General features: G+C 43.0%; 2 protein-coding genes and 1 long non-coding RNA gene across 10 annotated transcripts in view; 1 reads left to right on the plus strand and 2 right to left on the minus strand.

Moving 5' to 3' along the window:
- The first annotated feature begins 2676 nt into the window (after window positions 1–2676).
- The window catches only part of psat1 (phosphoserine aminotransferase 1), a 62883-nt gene continuing 46971 nt past the window's right edge, over window positions 2677–18588 (plus strand). Inside the window, exons 1-9 of one of the 4 annotated variants that reach the window (XM_052068083.1) lie at window positions 2677–2835; window positions 3758–3973; window positions 4070–4180; window positions 6452–6591; window positions 6896–7134; window positions 7708–7871; window positions 7942–8110; window positions 8309–8454; window positions 8833–8846. In XM_052068083.1, the coding sequence (XP_051924043.1) occupies window positions 2749–2835; window positions 3758–3973; window positions 4070–4180; window positions 6452–6591; window positions 6896–7134; window positions 7708–7871; window positions 7942–8110; window positions 8309–8454; window positions 8833–8846 (1286 nt within the window). In that variant the 5' untranslated portion in view covers window positions 2677–2748. The remainder of the gene's footprint in view (window positions 2836–3757; window positions 3974–4069; window positions 4181–6451; window positions 6592–6895; window positions 7135–7707; window positions 7872–7941; window positions 8111–8308; window positions 8455–8832; window positions 8847–18588) is intronic. The other 3 variants (XM_052068084.1, XM_052068085.1, XM_052068086.1) reach the window with 3 other exon arrangements.
- On the minus strand, window positions 5069–5407 carry LOC127602178 (uncharacterized). The gene is made up of 2 exons (XR_007962715.1): window positions 5285–5407; window positions 5069–5196 (listed from the first exon to the last, which is right to left on the minus strand). It is a non-coding gene; the product is annotated as an uncharacterized LOC127602178 (long non-coding RNA).
- Window positions 10821–18588, minus strand: part of clip1a (CAP-GLY domain containing linker protein 1a) — a 28040-nt gene continuing 20272 nt past the window's right edge. For 3 of the 5 annotated variants that reach the window (XM_052068077.1, XM_052068076.1, XM_052068081.1), the window contains 11 exons: window positions 17538–17675; window positions 17111–17217; window positions 16870–16990; window positions 15979–16031; window positions 15872–15892; window positions 15602–15719; window positions 15068–15200; window positions 14935–14981; window positions 13809–13823; window positions 12202–12338; window positions 10821–11577 (listed from right to left, as the gene is read on the minus strand). In XM_052068077.1, coding sequence (XP_051924037.1) covers window positions 11331–11577; window positions 12202–12338; window positions 13809–13823; window positions 14935–14981; window positions 15068–15200; window positions 15602–15719; window positions 15872–15892; window positions 15979–16031; window positions 16870–16990; window positions 17111–17217; window positions 17538–17675 — 1137 coding nt within the window. In that variant the 3' untranslated portion in view covers window positions 10821–11330. The remainder of the gene's footprint in view (window positions 11578–12201; window positions 12339–13808; window positions 13824–14934; window positions 14982–15067; window positions 15201–15601; window positions 15720–15871; window positions 15893–15978; window positions 16032–16869; window positions 16991–17110; window positions 17218–17537; window positions 17676–18588) is intronic. The other 2 variants (XM_052068080.1, XM_052068079.1) reach the window with 2 other exon arrangements.

Raw genomic sequence — 18588 nt, forward strand, 5'->3', positions numbered from 1 at the left:
TCAGACTAATCACACGTGGGCTGTGAACTGGTAAAATCCTCCACCCACGTTCGGGTGTAGTAGATAATACGAAGGCCAAGTGTCTTCAAGCCGTAAATGTGCCTGATGTCGATTGATCGACGGCATTCTGGGAACACGGCATCGGCGCTCGCATTTAGTTGGTGCGCCGTCAGCTCCACGGCCGCCTTGAATTGGTAGTAAAAGGCCATGACGTTGGACCGCAACTGGTTGCAGTGCTGGCGAGTCACATTCCCGACGATGGCCGGAATTTGTCGCTCCAAGTAGTCACTAATGGCGCAAACCGCGTCTCGGACTTCGGCGCTGCTGTTCCCCACCGGGATGCTGATTCCCGGGATGCGGTCCAAGGATTGCCGCCTGTATTTCAACGGCGGGATCCCCTCGAAAATGTGCTGCACCTGGACACCAGAGGTTAGAATGTCACACACACACACACCAAAAAAAAACATCTGAACTGTCCATTGTCACAGAAAGCGGGAAAACAAGGAGAACGACTTCACGGAACAAAATTAAAAACAAAATGAGAAATCCCAATTGAAAGAACTAACCAGTGCGGGTTTATTTAGACCCAACGTACACCGTTGAGGATTTGACCCAGCACGGTGGGTCGGGTGAAGATTTTGATCCAAAAAGGGGTAAGAAAAACTACCCCGGGTCAACATTTAACTTGATCTAAGGTCAAATCAACCTAATCTGCAGAAAATTGACAGCAACCCATCATTTTCAATGTGCATGGAAATAGGAAGTGTAAAAGTGACTTCACCGAAATATTGAGGAAAAATGAAGTAGTTTCTTGAAAGGATATATTAGTTTTCCTAAAAAAAAATTCCAAAAATGTTTTTTTCCTTAAAATAACTTGACCTTTATATTCTAAAATAACCCTTTCCCCCCATCCATTTTTTTTCCTTGAAAGAATAATAATATAATAACATTATTTTCTCAATATCACACCACTTTTTTTATCACACCATGTTAGATTTTTTTTCCCTTTGGGGTAAGGGTTGGTTAACGATTTGTTTCTACAAAATATTCTCTATTCTCTCAAATACGTGACCTTCTTCACAAAAATGTTTGACCTTTTTCTTCTTGAAAAAACTTCTCTAATAAAATGTGAATTTTTTGATTTTTATATGTATACGGTCCAATACCTGTTTCTTAAAGACATAGTCTTGAGTAGATGTGAACATATCCCCCCCTTTCACTCATGCACGCGCACTCCAATTAGAAAGTGACTTACGTAATCCCTTTCGGCCGCAACCAAATTACTCAGGGCCAGCTCCGCGCACTTGAGGTTCTTCCGCAGCATCGTGACCGCGTCGCCGGTGCAGGTCACCGTGACGATGCAGGACAGCTGCAGCAAAAGCACAAGTGGTAGATGCAGCTCACTCAGCAGTACACTCATCATGCTCCTGACATCATCATTTGACAAGCTTATTTATACATGCCAAGACTTTCTAAAAAAAAAAAAAAAAACTTGGCATCACTACAATATTTCACAATTTGCTGAGAGCACGGTGAGATAATGTCTCGAGAATATCAGGCGATATGACTTCAAGAAGCTGATGACACCTGTTACCCGTCGAAAACACAACATCCGCGTTCAAATTGAACTCCGCAAAAGTGAATAAAGACATTCGTGGGATTAAAAAAAGAAAATGCAAGAGAAGAAACAGTTCAGCACTGTTCATGTGACGTCATTCCAATTGCCGCTTTTGGCTCCGAGTGAGCGATGAGACAACCAGATTGGATGGGAATTTCCCATTAGGGGAGTGTAAAGTGAATACGTGTGAGTAGGCAGGAATATTTATTTTGCAATGGAGACTTCCGAGTTACGGGGATTAATTTTACGCTGCACTGACACACTGTTGCAACATCCGGGGGCCGTCTCGCCATCCCTTCATGCATCCATTGTCTGAACCGCATTATCCTCCTCCCAGCGGGGGTGCTGGAGCCCATCCCAGGTGTCATCGGGTAGTAGGCGGTTTACACCCTGATCTGGTTGCCAGCCAAGCTCTTGACAGCCGGACATGTAAAATCGGCCTTTCGCTGATGCCAAACAGTGAATAGCGGTCACCACTTCCTCCATTCATATACGCGCGCGCAGAACACGACAAGTTCGATTTTATTTCTAACGAACCTATTTGCATTGCTGTATTCGTTTGACCACTGCCAGATTTCAAAGGTGATAAAATGTTGAAGAAAGTTTCAATATCAATCAATCAATCATGTCTTTGCGTTCAATGATCTTTTCTGTATACTTTATTTCCCCAATTTTACAGACCTAAATTCAATTCAGACGACATTTTAAAGTTTAAAAGTACATTAATAATACTATTATTAATAGTATTAATAATATTAGTAGTAGTCGTAGTAATATAAACCATTCCATTACAAAATAAAATAATTTGTGTTGGCAAGACATTTTCTGAAGGCATGCAAATGATCTTCGAAGACGATTTTTGTCTTTTTTGTGACACGATGCATTTGACTGCTTTCTTGTTGTCGACATTGAACGATGAACGTTTGATGACGTATTAGCGCAGACGCGCTGACCAATCAAATGCGCCGAATTCTGTTGAGTGACGATACTTCTGTCCACTGACTGACCAGGAAGTTGCGCTCGCGGTTGCATGGCAACCATCGCCAGCTGAGTCCAACTACGAGGAGACGAGGTGCCCGGAAGTAAAGGAAGGAAAGGACGGAGGACCGAGCGAGGGAGTGCAGCTGAGCATGAGCTCGGTGGCGCTGTCGGCCGTTCTCGACAAGCATATTCGCCGCCTGTGCCTTGACCAGTTTCCTTGTGGGAAAGGCAGCTGGGTGAGTGAGGCGTTGACGCGGTCGTCTTGGTGCCTTTTTACGACACAGTCGTAATCGAAAGTCAGAACAACAGATCGGCGCCAAAAAGCTTGGGGAAAAAAAATGTTTTTTCAACCTTGTTGACAATTACTTTAAGTCTTTTACTTTTGGAAAGCATTTTTAAATCAATTATTTTGAAAAAAAAGAAGAAAAATGTCATACTTTGCATGTATGTAATTCGAACATGTACTGTACATCGGTTGCTCATTAAAATGTGGTAAACCAATGTCATTTTCCCCTATGTTTTCCGCAAAAATAAACACATGATATGTTGGTTTAGCAAATTTTAATCACGGAAAACCATGTGCTTTTTTTCAGTGTACATTTTTTTCCAATATACTTGTATTTTTTTTCCAATAGCATAAACACGCAACTGTTGACAAAGACCCAAAAAAAAGTTACATTTTAAAAACAAAAAGAAAAACATGTTTGAATTTAAAAAATATTTTCTTACATTAAGGGCGGCCCGATAGTCCAGTGGTTAGCAGGTCGGCTTCACAGTGCAGAGGTATCAGGTTCGATTCCAGCTCCGGCCTCCCTGTGTGGAGTTTGCATGTTCTCCTCCGGGCCTGTGTGGGTTTTCTCCGGGTGCTCCGGTTTCCTCCCACATTCCAAAAACATGCGTGGCAGGCTGATTGAACACTCTAAATTGTCCCTAAGTGTGAGTGTGAGCGCGGTTGGTTCTTCGTCTCTGTGTGCCCTGTGATTGGCTGGCAACCGATTCAGGGTGTCCCCCGCCTACTGCCCGAAGACAGCTGGGATAGGCTCCAGCACCCCCCGCGACCCTAGTGAGGATCAAGTGGTTCGGAAGATGACTGAATGAATGAATAGTTACATTTAAAAAAAAACCTTCAAAACAAACTTGTGTTGACAATAAAAACAGAGAAAGGACGGCGGCGGCAGCGAGGCGGAACCGGTGACGGAGAACACGGACACGCTGCTGGATCTGCTGAGTTGCCCGCACTCGCCGTGGCACCACGACGAGCCGTGGAGCCCGCAGGCCGCCGCCCTCCAGCGCGTGGCCGTGGTGCAGCCCGAACGACTCGACGCCGACTTCGTGTGCAGCTACTTCAGGAAGCTGCGCATCGTTGACAAAGACGTGAGCAAGCTTCTTTTGTCTACCTTTTTTTTTTTTTTGCACCCTATGTGGAGTTTCACAATTGTTGACTGCGATTTGCTGCTTGGCTTTGTTGAGGTGTCTGTGATCGACAGCTACCTGCTGAAGTTCTGCAACCTGCAGGAACTTGTGCTCAGCGCCAATCGCATCTGCGAGATCTCAGCCGAAAACCTCCCCAGGACGCTAAAGGTGTGCCGATGCCTCCCACTGTCTTATAAAAATTCACAGTAACATGACGGACAATGCTACTACCAATTTCACAAGGCTTTGATGCTGGCAGAATCGAGGTTGTTGTATGGCATTGACTAAACCCCCAGTCAACAAAATTGGTCTGGCCCAGCTCTGGGGCAGACACGGCACGTACACTCGGCCCATGTACCTCAATGAATGACGATCATGTAGTGGCCCACGTCTGGCATCCATGATGTGTATGTGTCGTTTTTTTTTTTCGGCTAAAAATTTTGTCCAAAAATGCCTTACTATACATGGTCATTTTTTTGGGAGGGCCTAAAAACGGCTTAGTATACATGGTCGTTTTTTTCGGCTAAAAACGCCTGACTATACATGGTCGTTTTTTTTCGGCAAAAATTTTTGTCCAAAAACGCCTTACTATTCATGGTCGTCTTTTTTCGGCTAAAAACGCCTTACTATACATGGTCGTTTTTTTCGGTTAAAAACGCCTTACTATACATGGTAGGTTTTTTTTTTCGGCTAAAAATTTCATCCAAAAACGCCGTACTATTCATGGTCGTCTTTTTTCGGCTAAAAACGCCTTACTATTCATGGTCCTTTTTTCGGCTAAAAACACCTTACTATACATGGTCGTTTTTTTTCCGCCTAAAACGCCTTACTATACATGGTCGTTTTTTTCGGCTAAAAACACCTTACTATACATGGTCGTTTTTTTTCCGGCTAAAAACGCCTTACTATTATACATGGTCCTTTTTTTCGGCTAAAAACACCTTACTATACATGGTCGTTTTTTTCGGCTAAAAATTTCGTCCAAAAATGCCTGGTCGTTTTTTTCATCCAAAAAGGCCTTACTATACATGGTAGTTTTTTTGGGGGGGCTAAAAATTTCGTCCAAAAATGCCTTACTATACATGGTCGTCTTTTTTCGGCTAAAAACACCTTACTATTCATGGTCGTCTTTTTTCGGCTAAAAACGCCTTACTATACATGGTCGTTTTTTCGGTTAAAAACGCCTTACTATGCATAGTCATTTTTTTTGGCCAAAAACGCCTTACTATACATGGTAGGTTTTTTTTTCGGCTAAAAATTTCATCCAAAAACGCCTTACTATACATGGTCGTCTTTTTTCGGCTAAAAACGCCTTACTATTCATGGTCCTTTTTTTCGGCTAAAAACACCTTACTATACATGGTCGTTTTTTTCGGCTAAAAATTTCGTCCAAAAATGCCTGGTCGTTTTTTTCATCCAAAAAGGCCTTACTATACATGGTAGTCTTTTTTTGGGGCTAAAAATTTCGTCCAAAAATGCCTTACTATTCATGGTCCTTTTTTTCGGCAAAAAACGCCTTACTATACATGGTCGTTTTTTTCGGCTAAAAACACCTTACTATACATGGTCGTTTTTTTTCCGGCTAAAAAACGCCTTACTATACATCACTGGTGTCAAACTCATTTCACATGGTGGGCCACATACGGCCTCGGTAGATTTCATGTGGGCCGGCCCATTAAAATGATACCATACTTTGCTATAAAAATCCAATACAATATGTCTTTCCTTTCTTTTGGTATAAAGAAGCACAAGAACATTAGGAAAATGTTGAAATTTAATGAACATATCTTTTACAAAACATTTCATGAAGCACCTTACATTTCCTTCAACAAATGTGCAATTTACTTTTATCATTCACATATTTGCATTGCAACTGATCCCACTGATTGTACAAACTTTAACAAGCAATTGGTATTGAAAAAAATAAGATATCCTTTATTTGTCCCACACTGGGGAAATTCCCAGCCTCCAGCAGCAAGAATGTGGGTAGAAAGAAGAAAGAAGAAACAAACATCGTTCAATTAAGTGCAATATAAATACAAAATGGAAAAGGACGAAAAGAAACTCAAACAGGGATATAGTAATACACTTTATGATTAAATAAGATTTACAAAGAAAGGAAGTTTTAAACCACTTACACGTGCATATAAAATCTAATAAAAAAAATATATATACCGGTATATAAAATCTGAATTCCTAATCCTGGTTTGAAACACTATTTTGAAATCCAAGCCCTCGTTTCACTCCCTACTTTGAAATCCTAACTCAAGTACGAAATCCTATTTGGAAACTGAGACCCGACTTTGTCATGCTTGCCCTCAATTTTGAAAGCCTCACCCGAATTTGAAATCGTGATGATAGTTTCAACCCCAACTCTCTTTTGGAACCCAACATTGAAAGGCTAATGCTAGCACGCAATTGGAAATGTGTGCCTTGCAGGTTTTGGAGCTACGTGCCAATCAACTGCGCGCCCTGGGCCGGCTGGCCATCTCTCCGCCCCCTCGCCTGCAGTACCTCGGGCTGGCTGCCAACCGCCTGGGATCCCATCGAGACGTCACCCAGCTCACAGGAAGCCAGTGGTTGCTCCTCAACTTACTTCAACATAGTTCCTCAGAGGGCACCAAAACAATATTTTTTCTTCTCAACTCATTTCAAACTAAAACTCCGACCTGAAAACATGATTTGGTGTCCACTGCGGTGACCGCTGTCCCCGAAACGGTTCAAGAAAAGTTAAATACAGCTAAATTGTATTTTGACATTATCGTCAACCGCTCATTCCCGATTGCCTAAATAGTACACATTTAATTTTTGCAGAGTCGACTTTTTATAAAAATCCCTCCGTGTGTGTGTGTGTGTGTGTGTGTGTGTGTGTGTGTGAGAAAGGCCTGAGCTGGTGTGTCTGGACCTGAGCGAATGCGACTTCAGAGAGCAGCGCCCCCTGCTGAAGGCGCTGGGCACACTGCCATGTCTGCGGACGCTGGTGCTGGAGGGCAACCCGTTCACGCTGGCGCCATCGTACCCGGGGTTCGCCGTGGACGCCCTGCCCCGCCTCTCCTACCTGGACGCGGCCTGGATCGCGCCCGAGGAGCGACACCGCTACCGGGGGATGGCCAACATGAGCCGTGAGGGGGCCAGCCGGCGTTCTCTCGCATCTGTGTTTGTTCCTAATTGGATTGAATAGATTTTTTTTTCCCACCAAAATCAATTAATTTAATGTTGCTTTCTGATCTCTCGTTAAAATTATTTGACAATTGATTGTAAATAGTTGAAAATAGAAAAAAATTGAAATAATTCTTGAAAAATACATATAAATTCATTATAAGCGACATTTTAAAATTTGTAGGAATTTTTATTCAATTTGTTTATAAATTCACATTTTCATTTCATTAAATTATTCTGTTTTCAATTTGTCTATGCAATTACAATTTAAAGTGCAGATTTTTTTTTTTTTTCACTATTGAAGAGTTTGACCTAAACTAGTAAAATGTTCGCAAGAGAAGCCATTTTGTTTCAAATAATTAACAATGAATTATACATGTGCACATAAAAAAAAATATTTTCTTGTTAAAATAAAAATAGTTTCAATATTTTGCACTTGTTAAATCAAGCGCACCGTGGCGGCTGAGCTCGAAAGTTTACGCCTCCAGATTCCCTGATCTTGATTTTTCCCCCGTCTTTGTTGGCTGTCACGTCAGACCTTCTGGTGGACTGGGCGTCGGCCACGGTGTGCGTGGGCGTGATGCAGGGGGTCCCGGACCCGCAGCTGGATGCGGACCCCGATGCTCCGGAGTTCCCAGTGGTCAGCTATAGCTACGTGATCTCGTTCATGTTCTTCAGTCACCAGAGCACCGCCTACCGGGTACCATGCGCCTGCTCCTCTTCACGCAGCTCGCTCAGCAGTCACAGACGCAAGATGGCATTCTTTGCAGGAAGTGGTGATTGGCGCTGCGGCAAAGCGTCAGAGTCAGGGGCAGGGCCAGGATCAGGGTCAGGACCAGGGAGCTGAACCAAACCAGTCGCCCAACAAGAGGACTGTCAAAGAGACTGTGGTAGTCCAAGCGGCAGCCGGCAGCAAGGAACAAGCTGCCTTCTCCTCTGGTAATAACAATAACAGGAATCAAAACTAAACCACATCGAAACATAACAGTAACAATCTATTAAAAAAAAAAAAAAATTGTTGGTGCAAGTCTTTTGCTAACAACGACCGCCCACCACTGAACAATCAGCAATTGATTCATTTAGCTGGCAGGGTGAAATTGAATCCCGCAGATAATTTTTGTTGCCACAACATCTGAGTCACAGAGTCGAGATACAGCACGTCCTCTCAGCCGTGGGCGGACAGCGTCGACTTTGGCGATACGGTGACCTTCGTCGTGCGAGACCTGAGCGGCTTCCAGAAATTCCTCCATCAAGGATTTAGCATTTTTATCGAGCAGGAAAAGGTAAGGGACGGCAAAATGAGACCCTTTGAGAAGGGGTAGGGGGGGTGCACACGCATAAAGTTACGTCACTGAAATTAGTGGGTAGTAGCGATCCGCGGCGACACGCAACCAATTGGCATAGTGTCCCTTTTTTACTAGGACTGCTTTAACTCTTGTACACAAGGCGTACAAAAATAATAATAAAATACTCTGTAATGTACTAAACCCACGTTGAAGTCTTTGGTACACCGTTGACATCCCCAGAGGGAGGCAGGAACCCAACCGAGGCCACTGTATTTTGACAAAGTTGTCGAATGGAGGACTTCAAAGCGCCAAAGCAATCTTTTTCAGCACCGTCACCGCAAAGACAAAAAATCTGCTTTTTCATCCGACTTTCAGATCCTGTCGTGGCCCGCAGAGGCGTCAGACGACGCACCCGGGCAAGGAGTCGCAGACAATAAAGGGAAAAAAGTGAGTGTCATCATCTTCATACTCGTGGAGGTCCAAAAAAAAAGACAAATTTGGAACGTGAACGTAGCTAGCATAAATGTCCGAAACGTTCAAAGCCCAGAAGTGCAAAATGATTGCGAATGATCATGAATCCTTTGACGTCTAAGAGCAACAATTAAGTTGAATTAACGCATAGCCCCCGCCTCCCCATGACGTCTAAAGGCGTCAATCACGTTTTTTTTCACGGGAGAGGGTTCAATAGAGTCAGATGCAACTTATAACTGAAGGAGCAGGCTTGGCTGCAATGTTAAAGAGTAAACAAAAATGGCCAGCAGGTGGCAGTGGTGTAAAAGTCCACCATTGTTCAATTTGCACTTTTGTTCATAGTTCAATAGTTTTATGTGCAAATAAATTATTTTGCTATACAAACATTTTTTGTAATGTTTTGTAGGAGGAACACATTATCGAGGTATTTGAGCTGTCACAAAAGCAAAAAATAGTGTCAAATTTGAAATGTTACTTGAAATGCGTGCTTTTACAAAAAGCTAATTTTTTTCTGCATTTCTCAAGAAAATCGACGTTTTCCATAAAACGTTTTTCTCACACCAAGCGAATGAGCCCGACACTTAACCCATTCACTCCCAAAGACGTTTTTAAACGTCTTTTCAGACTTGGGTCTAGAATTGGCTGGTACTGAATGATTTAAACACGGGAATGGTTTGAGAAATGTGAAAGTAGTCGATGGTCCAAAGGCAAAACTTGAGCGCGCACACTTCAGGCCAAGACGAAAGACAAGCGAAAAAAAACGGTGGTGGAGCTGGTTGCCGACCCGCCCGTGACCACGGTGGTGGCGTCCTCGCACGTGCCCCTGCACGGCCTTCTGAGCGGATTCCCAAAAGTGGACGTCCTCTGCGACTTCGGCCCCCTGCACAAAGATCCTCCGCCGGAAGACGCGGCGGCCGCAACAGACGAGGCGAGTCGCTCGGCGCTTTACGTTTTGTCCGCTGGAGTGAAAGCGTGCTGTTGACGTGGTGACTGTTGTGTTGTTGATCTTCGAAGGTCGCGGGAATGGACACCAAAGCCAAGGACGATTCCAAAAAGAAAGGAGGCCGTGCTGGAAACAAGAAAACGGCGACCGCCAAAGGTGATTCTGACGAGGATGCGCTGCGTATTATTGGATGCACCTTCACCTTCCCAACCAGCAGCGGCAAAGGAATTTCACCTTCACACAAACAAATGAGTTGAAATAGCTTGCATACAGATTCAATAGATTTAACTTTTTTTTTTTTTAAACACAGGCCACGTTTGAAAAAAATCATATTGATTAAATGAAAATATTAGAAAAGAATCACTTCAAATATTTTAAGTTTTGTATTTTACTGTCAAATAATCGATGTGAAATTATTTTTTTTTTTACATGTATTGTTTGTTTAGGTCATGTCGTTTTTACCTCGATTTGAGTATTTTAATCTTTTGAATATTTTACAAGATAAAAATATATTTTTTTCCCCCCAAAACTGTTACAAAATATGTATGGGTTTTGAAAGGTTAAAAAAAGTGCGATGGCTTTTAGGATAATGTGTGCAAATGTCTGTTTTATGTACGCCCAATTTTTTATTTTTTTTTGGTATGCGTAAAAGTTTAAACAAAATTCACATCCCAAAAATATTCTTTAAATGATACAAACATTTGTTGCCGACGTACCTCACGTCACATCCGGTGAGCGCGAGCGTGTGAAATTTGGCCTCGTTGGATCCAGTAGCTCCCTTTCGTCTGTCCAGGGACGCGGCGAGGCGAGGACGGCGACGCCGACACGCCCACCCGAGCCGAGACGGCCACGCTGGAGCTGAGCGTGGAGCTGAAAAAGTGGCGCCACGCCTCTGAGGTGGCGCCGCTGGGGGGCGCCACCGCCTCCTGAGCCAAAACGCGCTCTCGCCTTCATTTCAACACGCAACTTTTATTCACTTGTACAGAAAAGCCCAAGTAGAAAGAAGAAGCAAGGAAGGAAGTGCGTTTCAAGTGTTCTGCCCTGCATGCACCCCACCACAGTTCCAATAAAAAAGTATTTCCAGCCATAGAAAAACGTTTCCTTCATATAGAATCATTTTGGACTTATATTTCTGTATCTCTATATACACACTACTCACCAAAAAGTTTGGGATATCGCCAAACTCCTGAATAAATCTAAAACGCATTCCAACCTTTGCAGGCGAACTTCATTTGGCCCGTTGCTCATTTCCAAGCCGTCTGTGACACCTCCGGTCTCGCCAAATGGAGCCCCCCTGCCGGATTGGGTTAAATTTTAAGTTGAGCCAAACATGTCGGCTAAATATCCCAACCCTTTTTTTGGCGATCAGTGTGACAAGCTGTGCAAACGCCGGTTCCGGACGCATTTTTAGCCCTCGAGACGCTTTTGGACGGAAAAGCCCAGGCCGGGCCCGCGGCGTTCAGAAGGTGCGGTCGTCGTTGCAGTCGTGGCTCCAGTGGCCGAACACCTCGCAGACGTTGCAGTAGGGCCGCTCGGCGCCCTTGCTGCCGTGATAGGCGGTGTGGGGCGGCGAGTCGGGTGCCTGCGCCTGCGCCGGGCAGTCCTCTGTGTCGTGGAGGTCGAAGCAGTCGCAGATGTCGCAGAACACTCGGGGAGGGGGCTTCATTTTCTTCTTCTTTTTCTTCTTGCCGCTTTCCTTGTCCTCCCTACACAATGCAGTAATGGAACATGCATTTTTTTTGTCTCGAATTTGTCCCCCCGTCACCCCATTTTAATGGATTTAATCAATTTTTTTGACTATTTTAAAGACTTGAATATTTCTAGGGGTACAGTGCTGAATCAATATATATTGTATTATTAATTTCATATTTTGTAGTACAAATATACTGTGAAAGTGTGTATTTTTGACGTGATATTTGGTATTTTCTAGTATATCCACAAGTTTTCTTTAATATTTTTTTTCAGCATTTTGTTCATATTTGGAAGTATTTGTTGCAGTTTTATTTTATTCTTCTTCATACTTGGTTTGTTTTTCGAATATTTTATCCCCCAAGAATCTGTTTAAAAAAATATATATATTTTTTTTACTTTGTTTATTTTGGGCGATTCATGAATTGTTACAAGACCCCCCCCCATGTTTTCTCAATAAGAATGGTTAAGAGTATTTTCGGATATCTGTACAAGTTCTTCAACACTCAATCTATTATTTCCTTTTCAAAGATATCTCCTGTCAAGTATTTTGCTGTTCCTTGTGAATAATCTCTGACGCATATCCTTGAGCGGTGTCTTAATTGTGACAGAAACCTTGATGGCATTTTGTGTTAACTGACCCGTCCAAGTCGTCAAAGTCGTCCGGCTCGCTGGTGTTGTTGCCGTTGAGGGCGGCGGCGGCCATTTTCTCCATCTGGTCCTTGAGGTCCAAGTTGTCCTTGCGCAGGCCAACGATGACCGAATTCAGGAAGTCAATCTGAAAATGGCAATAATTAAATGATGGTTCCCCCCCCAAAAAAAAAACATTTTATTAGGGCTGGGCATTTATTTTCGCTCAACAGTTTGATTGATTCCGAGGATGAATAACGATCGCTACTTGATTGACTGTCATTCCTTTTCATTTTGGTTTTTTTTTTAATGAATGGGCCTCTTCGTTTCACTCAATGAAATTTATCAAGGTATTTAAAATTTTTAAATCGACATAGTCATGCAATTGTGTAGTGATAAAATGCATTAGAATTATTTTTGTATATGGGCGAAACACCTGACGTAAATGATTATTGCATTGACTGCGTAGTACTTGAAAAAGGGAAAAAAAAAACTTATTCTTATGCATTTAAAATACAACCTCCTCATTTAAAAATGCTACAGGGGGGAGAAACACAACAGTCTACATAATAGTAAAATGAAATCGAAATTATTGAGTAAAGATTAAATCAAATTAAAACATTAAATAAACCATACACTTGAAATCTGCACATGTATAAAATTACCAATGTTTATGATAAAATGAAAACAGTACAATGCTAAATGATAAAATCTCGTCTACGGAGAAAAATGATACTCGTATGCAATTAATTCAGAATGTGTACGGCAACAGATTGAAAAAATGCCCATCCCTAAACATGATCCTTTTGAGAATCAAGTGATAATGGCGAGCGTGAGCCCAAACAAAGACAAATGAGTGGTGAGCACCCCAACACATATGGCAACCCCATGATGACTTCACATAGATTTAAAGGGGACATATTATGGAACCCCCCCAAACCCCCAGATGTATACTTTAAAAAATGTTTCCATACAAATAATGAACTCTCTGGAGTTGGCCCACCCAACGACATGGCAGCTCGGCAGGCTTAAGTTGCGGAACTAAAGAAGCACGACCGTGCCGAAGCACAAAAGGTAAGCAGAGCTGCAGTGTTAGCACAGATTCGCACGGGCTAACGGCGGGTGTTTGGCCACGTCATGCGCCAGCATAACCGGCGAGTGTGATTCGGCGTGGAGGTGGGAATTGATGGGTTCAAATTAGCTAGCAGTGGTTTTGTTGAAAGTAAGCAGAGCGGAACTAAATTTTGTCGTGGCGTCAAATGAGTTTGAAATATTCCATTATTTTCTGGTCATAGTTGTTGGTGTATTTGCAATGTAAACTTAATTATTTTAAAACTGGCATCCGTGACGTGGTATTTTTATTTTGCAACCAAAACTATGCAGCCCAGTGGATTCGAAGAGAAAACGCTGCGTCGAAAAACAATTTCAACATAAGCTGTAAAATATGTTGGTGATTCTTGATCACTGTGGTATGTCGATTAAAGCACGTCAAGCACACTTCGGTTTTAAAATTCAAAGGGGGGGTTGAGGGGGCGGGCAAACAAACCCCACATTATGTCTCCTTTAAGTGACACATGCGCGCATGCATGAGTGAAGCTGACAAAAAACATGAACAAACCGCTGCCTGATGGTGCTGCAGCATTGCAGACAGCACAGCATTTGGGTGGAAGGAGAGGAAGAAAATAACAGGTTCAAATTAGAATACAACACACGGACGGGAACGCACAAAATGGCACAGTGTGACATTTTCGTTTTTTTGGCCATGACATTTGTCAAAGGAGAAGTATCTGTGCTTGGTGGTTGTGCCTTCTTGGCAGCACAGATTGTGATTGGGAGGAATGTCGGCGCCATTGACTGTCTGTGCCGGACAGACGTGGGGCGCTTGTGTTTTTTGCGCCTGTAATGGGCAGCATTTTTCACAACCCCGTTTTGTTCAGTGGAGATGTCGGCGCTGTTGGACAGTGGGCGTTGGTGCGGCTGGATGGATGGCTGCTGAAGTTGAGGATGGGGAGATGGGGCGTATTTGGAACCGTGAGTCGCCGCTTGGAATGGAAATGGATTTCCATGGGACAGGAGAAGTGAACCAATCTTTTTTCGTCAATGGATGCTACAGCTGCTTGTTGACTTTCAAACTTAGCTTGTAGCCGACGTGTGCAAATTTTGAGCATGACGTCTCTGATCCACTGGTTAAAGGACACTTTGATTCCCTCCTCTTTCATCTCAAAATGCTTCAAACAACAAAATTTGGTTTTGGCAGTTTTTGATGATTGGGTGGGTGTGGGGGGGGGGGCAAAAAAACAAAAATACTACCCCCCAAAAAAGAAAAACTCGCAAATATTAGATTAAAACGTGAACATTTCAAGAAATACAAAAATGAATTAATAGACAAAATACAAAAATTAGAACAATTATAAAAACTCCACGTAGATTTCTTCAATAAATTTGACCCCGCCCAAAAGAATTTTAAATTGAAAGAATGCTTTTGATGAGATTGTACAAGTGTAGCGAAATAAGTGCCCTGCGTGACTAATTCAGTTGAGCCTGTTCGAAAATGTGACACTGAAACAATCAACACCCGACTCCTGTTACAAGCCGCTTGGTTCCATACGACCGCACCCCAAAATACAAGCGCTCGTCTTGAAAAAAAGCGTTGCATTCGGGGCAGGGTAGGGAAGCAAAAGTTGACCACACAACTCGCTTCTTTGGATCCACTCCGAGCTTTTGTCCCGAAAGACGTCGTGTACCTCGGCCTCCGTGTCCTTGTCCCTCGGTCGTTCGCCGACGGAGTCACCTGCACACGCAAAAAGTGTCACCCAAGCCTATCCGCCGCTGATATGAATTATTCAAGCATCTTGGGTGGGGTGGGGGGGAGCGCACCTGAGGGAACGGCAGCCAGCTCCTGCTCCAGCTTCTCCACTCGCTGCTTGAGCTGAGCTTTGTCCTGCTCCAAGGCAGCTATGGCAGTCTGAAAGTTCTCCCCCGAGGCACTTTGGCCACGCGCGGCGGCCAGCTGAAGAAGACCATGACGTGATTAGTCGTCTATCCATCATACCAAACTAAAGAGGATATTATATATTGTTCTTATAAAAAGTAAAACTCAAATAGTAGAGGTAAAACATGTTACATGGCTACAACATGCCCCCTAAAATCACCCGATTAAAAAAAAAAAATACAAACATTCGGGAAATCCAAATAAAACAATATAAAACCATATAATTCGATGAGGAATGCACCTATAGCAGGAAATAAAAATAATAAAAAACCTTTAGAAAATAATTCAAAAATATGAGACGAGAAGCAAAAATACACAAAAATGAAGATTTTATGACGAAAGAAAAACATTTCACAAAAAATATCTAAAGAAAATCAAAAATGACTACAAAGTGAAGGTTTACTGCGAATCTGGCTCACCTCCGTCTTGAGGGCTTCAATCTGCTCCTCCTTCTCCGACACTAAGGCACGATTTTTACCAACAGCCTTCTGGAACTCTGCGTTCTCTTTGTCCATCTTCTCCTTCAAAGTGCTCTCACTAGCCACGCAAGCCCCCCCACCAAAAACCAACAACAACGTTTAGTACACGAACAATGTCTCGCCTTTTGATTCCACACCTTTCATTCAAGAAATTGAGACTAAGTGGAGAAAAAAAAAAAAGAATATGAACAGAAATGAACAATGGAATACCTGAAGGCATAACATGGTAGGCTTGGAGAAAAATACAAAGGGGAATTATTCAGTGCTTTTAAGAAAGCAGAAAAAAAAAAATGAAGAAATGTGTGTTTTCGCCATACCTTTGTTTCAACTCCTTTAACTGTGCTTGGAGTTTTGAGTGCTCGTCCTTGAGCTGAGTGGGAGGAAAGAAAAATACATGTGAAATATGCAGATGCTCCAATTACAATTGAAAAGCGATGAAAATTTGAATGTCTCAATTTTACTGGCTGTTAGGACCAGTCTCCCCCCTCAAAAAAAAAACAAAAAAAAAAAACAAAAACAAAAAAAAAACGGCGGCCCGGTAGCCCAGTGGTTAGCACGTCGGCTACACAGTGCAGAGGTACCGGGTTCGATTCCAGCTCCGGCCTCCCTGTGTGGAGTTTGCATTTTCTCCCCGGGCCTGCGTGGGTTTTCTCCGGGTGCTCCGGTTTCCTCCCACATTCCAAAAACATGCGTGGCAGGCTGATTAAACATTCTAAATTGTCCCTAGGTGCGAGTCTGAGTGCGAATGGTTGTTCGTTTCTGTGTGCCCTGCGATTGGCTGGCAACCGATTCAGGGTGACCCCCGCCTACTGCCCGGAGACGGCTGGGATAGGCTCCAGCACCCCCCGCGACCCTAGTGAGGATCAAGCGGTTAGGAAGATGAATGAATGAATGAATGAATGAAGAAAAAAAAAACGAAAATAGACAAAAGCATTCACAAATAGAAAAATATGGGACGATTTTGTGTGTGTACATATACTTGTACATACAGTATATATATATTTATACACACACACACACACACACGTTTATACACAAAAACAAAAAATATCAGACACAAAAATATACATTTATTGACCACGTTATTCCTTCTTTATTCCTTAGGATTGGCATGCGCGTACCAATTTTCCCTCGACATGTATCCGCAACTATGACAGAGGTGCATGACAAGCGGTGCGCTTTTGAGCATTCTGAAACATGTGCCCCACCTTGATAAGTTCACTGTGGTCCTGGTGATTGTTCTCAATATCCTGAGTCAGCTTGTCCTTCTCGTTTTGGAGCGACTCCAGCGTGCGCGACTTGACCGACGCATCTTCCTTGAGCTCCTTGCTGGAGAGAGGAAAAAAAAAATAAAACATTGTGTGTTGTTGAACAATCAATTTGGACAGCGAGTGTAAAATGTCGGAAATAGTAATGAATAAAATGCAAGGGGGGGTGCAAGGTGCTCACATTTCCTGGGTGAGACTGTCCAGCTTCTGGCTGTCGGCACCAAGTTGCTCTTTGGATGCTGTCAGCTCTTGCTGGTACTTTGATTTGTCTTGCTTTAGCTCATCCATCTGAACAGACGATTAGACCAAAATACAGAATACAGAAAAATAAATAAATACAGCAGTGTCTTGAAATTATTCTCAACTCCCATCATTTAAAAAAAAAAAAAAAAAAAAAAAAAAAAAAAGAAGAAACTGAAAAGTTTTGATCATCTTTTGTTGGTTTGCTGTTGCGGTCTACAGTAGTCAAAAAGCAACGACTACTTTCAGACCCGAAATAGCACAGTAACAGTAACGCTTGCTACGTGAATGAATGAATAAACAATAAATAAATCAATTTCTTGGCGAACTGTTTTTTTGTGTGTGGGGGGGGGATGCCTAAATTTTACCTGTGCCTCCATCTCTCGTTTGGAAGAACGAAGACCCTCCAACAGAACTTGAGCTTCACTCTTCTCTCGAAGCAAGGCATCTCTCTCCTCAGTCAACTGCTTGAGCACTTCGGCAGTCTGGCCGGACGCCTCAGAGGCCTGCGGCGAGTTTTTTTTTAAATTTTATTTTATTTTTTAAGAATTGCGTGCAATCGACCACGCGACGCAGATGCGACGGCTTGATCCGGGCCCATCAATCTCATTTTGGTCAATTGCAGAACGGATTCAAATCATACACGGCGAACCCCCGCTAAATTGTGGCTTTTTATGCCATTGTGGGTTTTGATTGTCGGATGCTCCGCTCGTTTGTGTTGCTGCGCCGTGCGTGCTTGAGTAGTTTTTTTTCCATCAGCGCATCTGTCGCATTTCCCATCATGAAGTTAGCCTAACTTTCATTGGGCCAAATGAAATGGTTCGGTTCAACAATTTGGGTGTGGAATGTCTCCCTCGCCACAAACGGGGGTTCGCCGTGCGTATATTTCTGGCAGGACAAACGACATACGAGTCAAGTATGTATTTGCCACAACAAGAAGTGTACATAAAGATATGACCCGTGGACTCAGAACGGACACGCAAGTGGCAAATGAATGCTCATCAGACATTTGAGTCGGTACGCCTGTACAAACAAAGAGCTGTGTCACAATCATCCGCATTCCGGCCGGCGATTTGGGAGTGGATTTCGGAATGTGGAGATTAGGTTTGACTTTAGCAAAGACGCCACTTCTGACACAGCTCTCGTACGAGATGCTATTCAGATTCGTGTCGGGGTTCTTTTGTGTTCATTTAGCAAAAAGCCCAATCGTACTGATCATGTCCAAAAAGTCTCCTCGCACTATTGAACAACTTCATTGTCAAATCAAATTCCTAGACCATGTGTCCAAGTTATGACAAAATACGGAGGTGATTTTGAGGGTTATTTTCCCCTTTATCTCACTTATTAATTTTACTGTGCCATGCGCCAATTGACGGACGTGATAGTTGATGACGTCCATACGGATTTCTACAGTTTTGA

Source organism: Hippocampus zosterae, chromosome 6 (assembly GCF_025434085.1).
Source record: "Hippocampus zosterae strain Florida chromosome 6, ASM2543408v3, whole genome shotgun sequence".
Classification (NCBI taxonomy): Eukaryota; Metazoa; Chordata; class Actinopteri; order Syngnathiformes; family Syngnathidae; genus Hippocampus; species Hippocampus zosterae.